Source organism: Herpailurus yagouaroundi, unplaced genomic scaffold (assembly GCF_014898765.1).
Source record: "Herpailurus yagouaroundi ecotype Mexico unplaced genomic scaffold, PumYag 162, whole genome shotgun sequence".
Classification (NCBI taxonomy): Eukaryota; Metazoa; Chordata; class Mammalia; order Carnivora; family Felidae; genus Herpailurus; species Herpailurus yagouaroundi.
In genome coordinates this window covers 45,929,136-45,944,008 of record NW_024412403.1, presented here as the reverse complement: position 1 = coordinate 45,944,008, position 14,873 = coordinate 45,929,136, and the positions used below count along the sequence as shown (strand labels likewise).

At 36.2% G+C, this 14,873-nt stretch overlaps 1 protein-coding gene across 6 annotated transcripts in view; it reads right to left on the bottom strand.

The window, feature by feature from the left end:
• EPHA6 (EPH receptor A6) overlaps window positions 1-14,873 on the bottom strand; it is an 868,919-nt gene that overhangs the window by 489,443 nt on the left and 364,603 nt on the right. For all 6 annotated transcript variants that reach the window (XM_040484252.1, XM_040484254.1, XM_040484253.1 and 3 more), the window contains one exon: window positions 12,110-12,265. In XM_040484252.1, the coding sequence (XP_040340186.1) occupies window positions 12,110-12,265 (156 nt within the window). The remainder of the gene's footprint in view (window positions 1-12,109; window positions 12,266-14,873) is intronic.

Sequence of the window (14,873 nt, the reverse complement as noted above, 5' to 3'; positions counted from 1 at the left end):
TCTCTCTCTCTCTCTCTCTCTCTCTCTCTCTCTCTCTCTCTCTCTCTGTAACATAAATAAACATCAAAAAAATGCATATAATAGTACAGTCACCTAATAAATGGGAATTTCTTTATATCTATGAGTTTACAAAGGAGAGAAAAATTGTTCTATGTTAATCTATGCCAAAAGGAACATTTAAAAAATATATTGAACCATCTAGAGATGTCTAGGTAAATAATTTTGCAAATGAGTAAACTGTAAAATATACTAAAGAAAGATAAACACATAGGAATAGTTCATATGAAAAAGTACATTTCTGTATTTTAATAATGTACTACAATATAGGTTGCCAGATTTGCATATGGACATAATTTAAAACTCTAAAAGCCATCTTACTCTTTGAATTATTGCTCTTAACTTTTATCTATAGCCATATTATTAATCTAATGTCCTTCCTATATGATCTTTGGAAAATGTATTTAATAAGTATATCTGTAAACAGAATTCTGTATTTTCCTACTCTAAGCCACTTGTGCTTAGTTTTGTGCTCTAAGTTTTGTTCACAAAATGTTTGTATATTTGGAAATAAATGGTAAGTAATCACAAACATGGAGCTTCAACCTCATTGGAGGGAAGATAAATCAATTTAGTCAGATAAAGCAATGAGGCCCAGGAAAGTACTATAATTATGTCAAGGTCATACAGTGTACTAATGGTAGGATGATCCCTAGGTCTTTTTATACTTAGATTTTTTTAACTCTACTACATGTATTCATCCTATACGTAAAAAACACATGTGATATTGGGGCACCTGGGTGGTGCAGTCGGTTAAGCGTCCGACTTCAGCCAGGTCACGATCTCGCGGTCCGTGAGTTCGAGCCCCACGTCGGGCTCTGGGCTGATGGCTCAGAGCCTGGAGCCTGTTTCCGATTCTGTGTCTCCCTCTCTCTCTGCCCCTCCCCCGTTCATGCTCTGTCTCTCTCTGTCCCAAAAATAAATAAACGTTGAAAAAAACACATGTGATATTAAAAGTATCTTATAGTGCTTTGCTTAGAGAGTATTGTCATATACAAATTTTCAAAACATACAAATTAGAAATCTATTGCATTCTGATGGCAGGTTCTTGAATAATGTTATCTTATAGCATTTTTTAAATGTTTTTATTTATTTCTGAAGGAGAGAGAGAGAGCATGAGCAGGGGAGGAGAAGAGAGAGGGAGACACAGAATTCGAAGCAGGCTCCAGGCTCTAAGCTGCCAGCACAGAGCCTGATGTGGGGCTCGAACCCACAAACTGTGAGATCATGACCTGAGCCGAAGCCACATGCTCAACTGACTGAGCCACCCAGGTGCCCCGATCTTAAAGCATTTTAAAACAATTTTATATACAGAAGAGCAATTGAAAATTAAAATTTTAAGATAAATATTGCTCAAAATACAGCAGCGAGTACACTTCAAATTCTTTGTATTTCACGTATTTTCATTTTCTTCAATATGTTTGCAACTACTTCAGTAACGAAATCGACGTTCAAAATTAACACTTGCTATCCATTGAGGCACCTGGGTAGGTCAGTTGGCTGAACAGTTGACTCTTGATTTCGGTTCAGGTCATGATCTCACAGTCATGGGATCAAGCCCTGCATCAGGCTCTGTGCTGAGTGTGGAGTCTGCTTAGGATTCTCTCTCTCTCCTTCTCTCTCTGCCCCTCTCCCATGCACATTCTCTCTCTCTCTCTCTCTCTCTCTCTCTCTCTCTCTCTCTCAAAATAAATAAACTTACCAAAAAGAGAGAAAAAAAGACTTGCTATCCATTAACATTTTCATAGTACTGTGAATGGTGACTTAGATAATTCTTTTTAGATTCTCCATTACTTCTAAAACTCACAATTAAAGGAAACAAATGACAAAAATCTTATCGGCCAAATACCACTCACTTCCATAATAAAAGCTAAACTTCTCAACCTTGTCACCACGTGTCTTCATAACCACGTCTCTTGCTCCCTTTTGCTGCATGTCAATGCTTTTGTACATGCTGTTCCTTTATGTCCTTTGTTCTGTGGAAGATTCCTACTCATCCTTCAGTTTCCAATTTAGGTGTTACCCACTTGTGGCATTTTCCTGTTGGTGCTGAGGCAGAAATGAGCACTTTTATACTTTTATAGGTATGAATTTTTAAAATATAGCCAGCATCTTGAGCACTCATTTTGTTCTAAGATGTGTACTTCTTACTTCACATGATTTCATTCATCTCACAATAAACCCAAAAGGTAGTTATTCATCACCATTTATAGAAGATGTGACTAACACTTAACAAGGGTACATATTGCACTGAAATATTTGTATTACTGTGCACAAGTTTATCCTGGTCCAGCCTGATCCAAAAGCAGCATGTGCTTTTACTAAGGGGACAAATAGAATGCATGGCATTATGCAATCCTCCAATAATTATTTTTCAAATAGTGCAAATTTTGACAAATATTGGAGAATAGGAAGTTTGAGGTTATGATCTTTCCAAGATCCTGGTGTTATTGGTGAAGGACAGACTCATATAACTTGAAAATAAAGAAGTGGAAGGAAAGGACTATGTTACAGTAACTGAGATTAACTAACAAAGACCCATAAACAAAAAGGGCAGTCACCCATGTCTCTATCCATTGGGAAGGAACTTACAACTTCTCAAATTTTAAATTTGTTAAGAACTTTTAAATTCCTTAAAACACTTAAGAATTTGAAAAGTAAAAACTTGTGGCCCCAAATTTCTATGCTATAGAGCACAGATATAATTTTACCTGGGAAAAATTCCAAGAAATGGTTATCAGCCACCCTTATCAATTCAGAAAAACAAAAAAGGAAACCCATAGAATAACTAATTGTATGAATCACAGAAATGTATTATTGCTGTACAGGTCAAGAGTTAAATGGCAAAACCACATGTATGATAAAAGCACACTAAAATACAAATGAAATAATGAGAAGGCTGGCTTTGTGTCTTCTGAGTAAAATAGCATCCAGTTCCCTAATACCATAAAAAAAATTATGCACACCTACATGTAGCCTTTTCTGTGTTTGAGTCAATTATTTTTAATTAAACACTCATTACAAATAGAAAAGAGAAATATGAAAAGACTAAGTACAGTCATAACTTGGGAGGGAAGATAAAACAATAAATGAATAGATTAAAGCAAATTAATAACCTTTCTCAAAATGCATAACACTGTGAAGATAATAATGAATGCTCCTTTTCCAATTATGGATGCTTCTTGGTAACTGGTTTGTTTTGTACAAGTAGATGATACTGAATGGTACAATATTTTCTGGATTCCAACTGTTAGAGGCCTGAGAGCAAGTGGTAACTCAATTCTCCAGCATCAGCAGAATGACCACTTAATATCTCTTTCTATGGAACCTCTCCCAGGTGATTTGGTAAAAGAACCTCCACAGAAATAAAGATTAAATTATCTGCATTTAGGAAACTCTATGAAGCTCAAAAGATATCCTACATCAGTGATCAGTACTGGGGAAACTGGGATTCATTGCATACAGGTATTTATTCCATAATGTAAGGATCATTTTAATTATAAAAATATACCATTGCAATACATTGAGTGAATTAGAGCTATTTTCTATAGTAAGACAAGAATATAACATAGCCTTCTAGAAGTAAGAAAATCCACCTTTGCAACTTCTCCCATTCTAGTGTCTGCAAGTTGTGCTTCCTACATTGTGCTTACAATGAGCCACCTGAACAATTAGTTGCACTTTTGTATTTCACTTGTGAGGTGGAAAAGCAAGGAACCAGAATCGTTTTCTCCATGCAAAACATGCTTAGGAAAAAGAGAAGAAGAAAACTGAAAGATATGGGAAAAATAAAGAGAAAGCAAGCACAGTGGGGGTCCCTGGGTGCGAAATCCTGTACCCACCCAGAAGTAGGGGACATGAGTCGGGCAGCACAAATGAAGAACACCTGTTGCATCTCAACACACTACTTGTTCTACTCAAAATAAGAATGAGAGATAATTACTTAAAAAAAATTTTTTTTAATGTTTATTTATTTTTGAGAGAGAGGGAGCTTGAACAGGGGAGAGGCAAAGAGAGACACACACACACACACACACACACACACACACACACACACACACACAGAATCTGAAGCAGGCTCCAGGATCTGAACTGTCAGCACAGAGCCCGATGCAGGGCTGGAACTCACAAACTGTGAGATCATGACCTGAGCCGAAGTCAGATGCTTAACCAACTGAGCCACCCTGGCGCACCGAGAGATAATTACTTTTTAAAGTTGCAGATTGGGGCGCCTGGGTGGCGCAGTCGGTTAAGCGTCCGACTTCAGCCAGGTCACGATCTCGCGGTCCGTGAGTTCGAGCCCCGCGTCAGGCTCTGGGTTGATGGCTCGGAGCCTGGAGCCTGTTTCCGATTCTGTGTCTTCCTCTCTCTCTGCCCCTCCCCCGTTCATGCTCTGTCTCTCTCTGTCCCAAAAATAAATAAACGTTGAAAAAAAAATTAAAAAAAAAATAAAGTTGCAGATTATTCCAGCAATAAAGAAGCGATTTTACAATATTAGCCTTATAGAAAAAGTAAATTCAACTTTTGTAAGTTTATGTCAATCCTCATCACTGTATGTCAAATACAAAGACACAAAACCATGGAGTTTGCCTTTATATTAAGAATGAAGTTTGAAAAAACTGTGTTTACTCCTAAGATACTTGATTCATATTTAGAAGATGAAAAAAACAGAGAAATCCTTAATGATGTCCATTAGAATTACATATATATATATATATATGTTTTACATTTTATGTTTTGAACCTTTCTAAGTGGGTAACACAAATGTTTGCTGAATGTGTTAATCTTCCAGCATCTGTTTGGAAGCTTTTAAAAAATCCTATTGATTTAAACACAAGAGAAACAGCAAAGTAAAAATGCTATGACAGTGTAATTAAATTTTGTCTAACTTTTCATGCAACCATGTATTAGACCCTCACTTCATTTCTCTTGACCCCTTCATGCTCTCTGCCTTTCCTGCTGGACAAGTACTTTCTTGGTAATTCTTATTTTCCTTTGTGTCTTTAACCTCAGTGAGTACTTTTCCCTTCTGGCCTAGAAAAGCCTTAGATGGTTATTTTGATAACAGATTTCTTGGCAGGCAGCTGCGTCTCCTGTGCTCTCAACTGCTCTCAAGGCAGCCCTAATTGACCAAGATCTGACATGAAGAAGTGTCCTCCACAGTTCATCCTTCAAAGTACAGAATATACATTAATTAGTCACCTGGGAAATAAAGTTAAGGGTTTATGAAGTAGATTAAAAATTCAGAGAAAACATTTTGGTATTTAATTTTAAATTTCTTATTCACAATTTCTTTTATGTATTTTGTAGTTCAAGCAAAAACGACATAAGGAGTTTTTAAAAATCAAGAAGGCCTAAGCTTGCAAGTATGTTGCTGATATAACTGGTTAGTAGGGCTGTTTGAGAGATCCTAATATAGTTAAAATTAGAGAGGCAGAGGAGCACCTGGGTGGCTCAGTCTGTTAAGCTTCTGACTTCAGCTCAGGTCATGATCTCGTGGTTCGGCTAGTGAGTTTGAACCCTGCGTTGGGCTCTGTGCTGACAAGTCAGAGCCTGGAGCCTGCTTCAGATTCTGTGTCTCCCTCTCTCTCTGCCCTTCCCCTGCTTGTGCTCACGTGCTCTCTCTCTCTCTCTCTCTCTTGCAAGAATAAATAAACATTAAAAAAAAAAATAGAGATGGAGAAAAACAGGCCAGGGCAGGATTTTTAATGTCCTTGGATTGACTTACAATTTGGCAAATGGAGGTTGGGCTTTGAAAGACCATAGGAGGAAGTGGTAATACAATCAAGGTTTATTTTTGTTTCTAATAGTTTGGAATATTTGGAGGTATAGAAGGCTAAAGGAAGGGGACTAGCCAGGATATTATTAAATTATCTCAAGGGTGAGTTGAAGCCCTCAACTAAAAGGATAGGGCCAGGAACTAACAGGAAGGAATGGACTGAAGAAATGCTAAGAGGCAGAACTGATAGTACTTGTGTCTACAATATTGATAGGACATATTAAAGTCTGGGCAAGAATTATGATTCCAAGCTTTCTGGTTTAGATGCATGGACAGATGAGGATTCCCCAGGACAAGGACATAAAGCTGGGGTGGATGAGAAGGCTGAGAGACAAAGCAGTCAACTGACTTTTGCAGGTTGAGCTTGAAATTATTAGTCTACTCCTTCAACAAACAAATGAATTCTAAATAAATTTTAGAACCTAGTGCCTAGTGCCTACATACTATTATTAGTGCTGAAGAACAGGAGAGAAAGAACATCCATGATCTCATGGGTCTTACAGTCTAGCGGGGCTAGAACAACAATAAACAAAGAAGGAAATGCACAAATAAATCAGAAATTTCAAAGACTGTTATAATCCATAAAAAATAAAAAGTCACAGGGGAGCCTGGGTGGCTCAGTTGGTTAAGCATCTGACTCTTGATTTTGGCTCAGGTCATGATCTCGTGGTTCATAAGTTCAAGCCCCACATCGAGCTCTGGGCTGATGGTACAGAATCTGCTTGGGATTCTCCTTCTCCCTCTCTTTCTGTCCCTCCCACATGCTTTCTCTCTCTCTCTCTCTCTCTCTCTCCTCTCTCTCTCTCTCACACACACACACATAAAAAAAATAATTTTTTTTAATCTTAAAAAAAAAGTGACATTAAAAAGAGTACTGGGAGGAATTCTATTTTTGAACGGTTGGTCAGGAAGTGCTTGTCCTAAGAGCTGGTATTTGAGCCTGAATGGCAAAAAGAAAACAGCCATAAGAAGACTTTGAGGGAGAGTATTTCAAGTAAAAGAAACTGCTGGCACCAAGGATGAGAACAAGCTCAGAATCTTGGACCATGAGATCAATAACCAAAGGGAATATGGTATTATGTAAGGTCAGACATTTGGGCAGGTTTCTATAGGACATATAGGTTGTCAAATCCCACAATTAGTTCGCTAGACAACTTTGGACTTAGGAGAAAAGACTAGGATATGAATAAAAATATGGGCACCATCCATTTAAAGGTAGTATTTGAAGTCATGAGAATGAGCACATTGAAAAGATAAGAAAGCAAATAAAGGAACATGAGGAAAATTAATATTTAACAGGTAAGGAAAAGAAGAGAAACTATCAATGGTGACAAATACAATGGTGAGAAAATTAGAAGGGTGAACAGGTCCTAGAATGAAAGGAAACAGAGAGTTTCAAACAACAGAGTTAAATACCATGAATAGCAGGACAAAAACATTACTTAAACAAAATGGCAAAGATAATTGGTGAATTTTTCTTACATATTTTACGTGAAGTGGTAGGGAAAAAATCTAATTGCTCTCCTAGAGTGAAGAGCAAAAATCTTAATACAGTAGAGTAAAAAGCAAATAAAAAATGGAGAAGTAATGATAGCCAATAAAGCCTGCTTTAACAAGATTATATTTTTTGTGGAGAAAAAATTTTAGACTTGGAGTATTCTTTTAATGATAGAAATTCAAATATAGGTTGTGAGGAAGGAGTTAGTGGAAACTAAATGGCAAAGAAGGAAACTACAATAGCCATGTCCAATAGGTTGAGGATCAGGTCACTCTTCTGCCCACCACCATTGGAAGAATTAACTTTGAATATAAGGCATCATTTTTTTTCATTGTAACCACTTGTTTATGGGGACACCACTTCAAAGAAGATAGATGGATGATGAAAAGCATATGCAAAGGCACTCCACATTACATGTCAACAGGGAAAAAATACAAATTAAAACAACAATGAGATTCTACTAGACACCTATTAGAAATGGTCAAAGTCCAGAATACTGACATCACCAAATGATGGCAAGGATGTGGAGCATCAGGAACTCTCATTCTTTATTGGTAGGACACAAAATGGTAGTTTGGAAGTTTCTTAACAAAATTAAACATACTCCTACCATATAACCCAGCAATCACACTCCTTAGTATCTACCCTAAAGTGAAAACTTATGTCCACACAAAAACCTCCACATGCACATTTACAGCAGCTTATTCATAACTGTCAAAACTGGGAAGCAACCAAGTTGTCCTGCAGGAAGTAAATAAGTAAGTAAACTATGTCACATCCAGACAATGGAATATTATTCAGCACTAAAAAGAAATGAGCTATCTGGCCATGGAAGACATAGAGGAATCTTAAATGCATATTACTAAGTGAAAGAAGCCATACTGTATGATTCCAACTATATGACATTCTGGAAAAGGCAAAAGGTATGGAGACAGTAAAAAGATAAGTGGTATCCAGAAGTTAGGGGGTAGAAGGTATGGATAGGTGGGGCACGGAGGTGTTTTAGGGCATTGAAAATAGTCTGTAAGATACTTCAATGATGGATACATGCCCTTACACATTTTACAAACCCATGGAATGTATGACACCAAGAGTGAACTCTAATGTAAACTGTAGACTTTACGTGATTAGGATATGTCAATGTAGGTTCATCAATTGTAGAAATGTACCATTTTGGTAGAAGATGCTGATAATAGGGAATGCTATGCATATTTAGGAGCAGGGAAATTTATGGGAAATTTCTACATTTTCTCTTAGTTTTGTTGTGAATCTCAAACTGCTCTAAAAGAATAAAATCTTAATACAACTTTTTATGTGAATAAATCTTACATATGATGTGTCTCAAGATTATGAAATAAAAAGATACCTATCTCTACATTGAAAATGCAAATAAATCATAAAAACTCTTAATGGTGAAATTACATTTTTAAGGGTTGCTGTTACAGTTTTGATGATGGCACTAAGGAGCAGTGGAAGACTTCTTACAGTCCTTAAAATCATATCAATTATATGATCACATACTATACCTATATATAAAATCTTTCCCTAGTAGGCCATTTACTAGCCAAATGTCCTGGTTTATCATTTCCAACATTTCAGTCCTTCACTTTCTTTTAAACTCATACATTTAAAATCTCTATGCCTCTGATACTAAGGGAAAATATGCCTCCTTTTAAATCCCTAAAAAATTCTCTGAATGCAGTTTCAAATGCTAAGACTGACAAAAATCCCAGAAAGTGATGGCACTGACTGCTTAACTAACCCAAATTCTGCCCTTTAGATAATACACTACTGGAACAAAGGTGATAAAGAATGTCTAATTCATAGATACATGATATAGCAGTTAAGAAAGCAAGTATCTATTAAAATGTGGCTATTGTTTGTGATTAATGAAAGATAGGAAAGGCTGATTGCTTGATTCTTGGCCTCAAATGTTCTAGATCTCAGTGAACTTATCCTGGTCCTCTTAAGTCTGATTTTCAATGACCTCCTACCTTGTCATTTTCTGATTTTTCTTCCCTAACAATCTAAGTTTATGATATTTAGGAGTAATGATACTTGGGAGTTTATGCTCCTTACCTTTTCTGTATATATTGTAATAACTGTTGGGGTCTCTCACCCTAGTCAGACTGTATTTCAGAAAACCTGCCTATTAGATAGGCAATGGAGGTACAGGACTTAATGTATTTTGTGAAAAGGTCAAGAATTCAGTATATACATATTTTCAGTTTGTAGTAATGCAGATGATGGAATCCATGAGCCTAGTATAGTAGTATCAACCATAAACTGTGTAATAGTTTGAATACTAGCTGATCAAAACCTATTTCAAAATGAACTGTAAAAGAACAGCTTTCTGTGCTAAACAAACATGTATGTAGCACCTACTATGTGCTAGGTATTGTTCTTAGCACTTTTCAGCTACTAACTTATTTAATCATTGTAACTACAGAATGAGTTACATACTGTTATTAATAACAGTACTGTTATTATCACTATGCATGAGATAACTGAGGTGAAGAGAATTTGCCCAAGGTTACATAGTCATGATGTACCAACACCGAGAATCATGCACAGATAATTTGACTCAAAGATGGTGAGCTTAAATACACTATGCTAAGTCTTTGTTATAACATCACACAGAAGTCCTTAAGGAAGTAACACAGAGAAGCCTTGAGAGGGGAGCCTCCTAGGGCTTGACTAGGGAGATCTGACTAAAGCTTTCATCTCTTTTAGGAGGGTCTTCTCTTTCAATTTTTGATGCCAACCTCTATGCCATTCTCTAAAACTCTGCCCAACAATAACCAGTATCAAACCTTTCTCTGCTTCCGCCTGGATAGCTGTGACTAGCATTGTCACAATGAGCGCCGGGTGATGTATGACATTGTGGAATCACTATATTGTACCCCTAAAACTAATGTAACACTGTATGTTAACTATACTGGAATTAAAATGAAATGAAATGAAATGAAATGAAATGAAATGAAATAAAATAAAATAAAATAAATCCATCATGAACAAGACATTAATAAAGATGGCAAAAGATCAGACAATTACAGTTCCCTGGCAAATGATATCTACTGATTAAAATGAAATTAAAACATACAAAAGATAAAAAAAGAAAAACATATAAAGATAATTTGTATACCAAGGATAAAAAAGGAAATATATTTAAAAGAAATAACCCTTAAAAACATAAATACAAAGCTGATAAGTACACATCTCTGATTCAATGACTGACTTGTTTACCAGCTTCATAGACCATGTTGCATCCAATATTTATTTCTTTAACCAGACTCTGACTCCAAAGAACTGCAAGTCTACCCTGCTACCTTACTGAAGGGTATTCCTTCAATTTGTCAATTGTCTATTTATGGCCTCCTAAGAATAAAAAGAAAAATTATCCTCTATCACTCACCTACAAAGTTCCACCCAGTTTCCAATACAGGTTTTGAGAAATACTTGCCTAGCAGTACTGTACCCATATGAAATACCACCATTTACCTAAGTTGAAGTATGCTGTCCACAATATAATAATATACAGTAACCATGCAAGGAGGTTTTTTGTGTATAGTAACAGCAAGATTTTCCTACTAAAAACTATTTCCATAATTAGATAAGAAAAATATATTTTGAATTTTCCTCTTCCTATTTATTAAGTTAAAATATATTCCAATGAAAAAATGCCAAGTAGTAATCTCCCAGGCTACAATTTTCTGAAGAAAATGGTCACTCAGTATTCACAATCAGAAGGCAAAATTTACATCTGCTAATGAATGTGTTACATTTTTATTAAATGGGTTCTACACAAATATTTTATATTAAAGTCTGTAGTAATGAAGATAAATCTACAAACTGCATCAGTTAAAAGAAATGAGACATCACCATCGTCTCTAAGGGATATTTAACATTATATAATTCTCAATCTATTTTTGCCTTTATGGAATTGCATAAGATAAGCAATAGTTTGGCACCAATTCATCAAACAGAAGGGCAAATTTTCACTATAATATCTTATTTATGTATTTAACAAGACTTTTATAGCTATCTAAGAGGTGACATTTTACTTTTGCATAGCTTAGCAATGCATTAATAGGCTTCATTTTACTTTTTAAATGTAAAATATATTTCACAATATTTTATAATAAAAGAGTACAAATAATTTAAAACTCTCAGTGCATGCATTAAAATAACCTTCACATTTAAATTTAATATTCTGTTGGTTTCAACCCCAAAACTGGAGAGAATGTGAGAGGTGAAATGTGGACAAACCAAAAAATACCTTCCCTTAAAGACAAATGTCAAGGAAAACTAGAACTTTTCTGCAAAACAATAGCACAATGACTTTAAAAGTTCTGTCTGAAAGCCCCACCGCTCCCCAACACACATAGTAAACTTGATGGTCCTAAATTGATGTGCCTTAAAATGGATAAGGGTGAAGCAAAGAACAAGTTTTGCTTATAAATTCTTGGGTAGCCTTAAACTGCTTTAACCTCCTAAGGACAGACTAAGGTTCGGGAAAATTTTCAGGGTCTCAGACCAGCACTGGGATTTGCATGTCATGGGTCAACGTGAATTCTGAGGAATAAACACTTTCTTTGCAGGCAGATGAAAAGCAATTATGCTGAGAAGAAAGAGAAACTTTCTTCTTCATTGCTATCAAAGACAAAAAACACTGTTGCTACAGGATTTTGTATATCTTTTTAAAAAACAATTTAGAATAAAGGGACCAAAAGGGTTGAAAACAGGATTTCCAAATGCAAAATGTGTAGACTTACTGGTACATGCCATGGAAGGTGGGTCTTTTTCAGCTCGGAAGTAACCTTTTTCACACTGACAGACAGAAGTTGCTTCCATGTAAGTTAAACTGTGTGGAGGGCACTTAGAACATTTTGTGTTCCCAGCAAATGCTTTATAGAATCCTGGTCTGCAAGCTGTAAAAACAGGAAAAATAATTTTTGTTATTATTTCTAGAGTTCATTTGCACATGTACAACATACTTTAATTTATACACACTTTAATCTCAGAGTTCTGGGTCACACATATACAGAAGAGTCAATATATGGTAACATTTAATGAACTTAGTTATTCAAAATTAGTAATATAATGGTAACTTCACATTTCAGCTCAGGATGCTAATTTTAGAAAGCATACCTGAAACAAACATATACAAAATAAATTGTCTACCAGAGCATAGGGATGCCCTTAAACTGGCAGTAAGGGAAATGATTTTGTGTAGTTCTCGGAGATAGCACTAAATAACATTGAATCACACTGTTTAAAATGTATTTGCATTCTGTTTCTTCTTCAGTCCTTCTGAGTACTAAAGGAAAAAGTCCTAGTGTGGTGCTGGTATATCTTAACACGTGCCCTATCGGTGCTTTTTATTTTTTTAACAAAAGGAAAGCTGGCCTTATGTTCAGAGTTTAGCAAGATCTACCTATAGTTTGATAACATTGTTTTATTTTTATCATGTTTGTTTTTTTTTTTTTAATGTTTATTTATTTTTGAGACAGAAAGACACAGCATGAGCAGGTAAGGGGCAGAGAGAGAGGGAGGCACAGAATGTGAAGCAGGCTCCAGGCTCTGAGGTGTCAGCACAGAGCCCGATGTGGGGCTCGAACCCACGAACTGTGAGATCATGACCTGAGCCGAAGTCAGACGCTTAACCGACTGAGCCACCCAGGCGCCCCATGTTTGTTTTTATTTTTTATGGCAAAATTTTTTTCTGTTTATTATACTGAAATACATTCATTTAAAAATTTTGAACTAATTTCGAAAGTAGGTAGACAAAATATTAAGTAAATAAAGTATATGTACTATACACATATGGCAAGAACGATGAAAATGTAACCAAATGAGTAAATTAAAAAAATTTTTTTACATTTATTTATTATTGAGAGACAGAGACAGAGCACAAGCAGGGGAGGGGCCGAGAGACGGGGAGACACAGAATGTGAAGCAGGCTCGAGGCTCCAAGCTGTCAGCGCACAGCCCAATGTGGGGCTCGAACTCACGGACTGTGAGATCATGACCTGAGCTAAAGTCAGACGCTCAACCGACTGAGCCACCCAGGTGCCCCCAAATAAGTAAATTAAAAAAAAATCACTATGTGATGAAATGTTCTATTGGACCTCACTTGCTCTTTGCTTATTAAATCCATGTTGTCGTTTACAGTGTACATGTTCACAGGAATGGAGGCTCTAAAAAAAGGATTCTATGCTAAGTATGCAGCCAAGGTCCTGAAGGAGGAGCGGGTAGTCTTAGTTGTTTCTGGTCTCAAACAAACCACGGCTGATTAGTTTCTAAATTAACACTGTTAGGGGCACCTGGGTGGTTCAGTCGGTTGAGCCTCCAGCTTAGGCTCAGGTCACGACATTGCGGTTTATGAGTTCAAGCCCCACATCAGGCTCTCTGCTGTCAGCACAGAGTCCCTTCGGATCTTCTGTACCCCTCTCTCTGCCCCTTCCCTGCTTGTGATCTTTCAAAATTAAACATTAAAATATTTATATATAAACACTGCTAAACAAAATAAAGTAAGAATAATGTATTATGTGTTTTAAAAATGTTTTAAAACTTTTTTTAATCCAATTCATTTTCACAAAATTTTCTTTTTAGAAATACACAAGAATCTTAACAATAATCTCTTAATAAGGTTTCCGCTTATATATTCAGGAGAGAAAGAAAAAAATGCCACTTATTTTTTTTAGGTAAATTTAATGAATCCCCCCAAAATAACTATGTGTCTTTCTCTAGGTACATTTTGATGAATATTCCTACAGATCTAAATGACTGCAATTCAACTTATACCAGTAGTATACTATGCACCAGTGACTCATCCTCTAGGAGGGCATAAACCACAAGATGTGCATGTACATGCACACACACACGCATTTGCTGTAAATGGATTATTTTGGATAGTTAATGTTTCCTTTTATAATAACATTTATCATAAATTACCTAGCAATTCAATAGAAGTAAAATGATCAATTCTGTACAGTAAAATTACTATTAAAAATTTGGTTATTCACTATCAATGAAGCTCTAAGTGGTGATACATAATAAATATCAACCACAGTCTATTCTCTAACTAGCTGATAAATTAATACTATGTCACCAATCAATAAAAACACCGTATCATTAAAATATTTCTCTAAGCCTGTCAAAATTTAGACTATGTAAATAATATATAATTAACCCTGGATCCAGCTTGAGGGTTAACCATCCTGTTACCTCTTTCGTTTTTTATTTCTTTTGAGAGAGAGAGAGAGAGAGGAGAGAGAATGAGGAAGGGCACATATGAGCGGGGGAGGAATAGAGAGAAGGAAAGAGAGAGAATCCCAAGCAGGTTCAATGCTATCAGGGCAGAGCTCCATGCTGGGCTCGAACTCACAAACTGTGAAATCATGACCTGAGCCAAAACCAGAGCCAGGTGCCTAACCAGCTGAGCCATCCAGTGGCGCCTCTGTTACTCTTTTCAACAGCACCATGACATGTACTTGTGTAATGGCTGAAGGCTCTAAAGGACAGACTGGTAACACT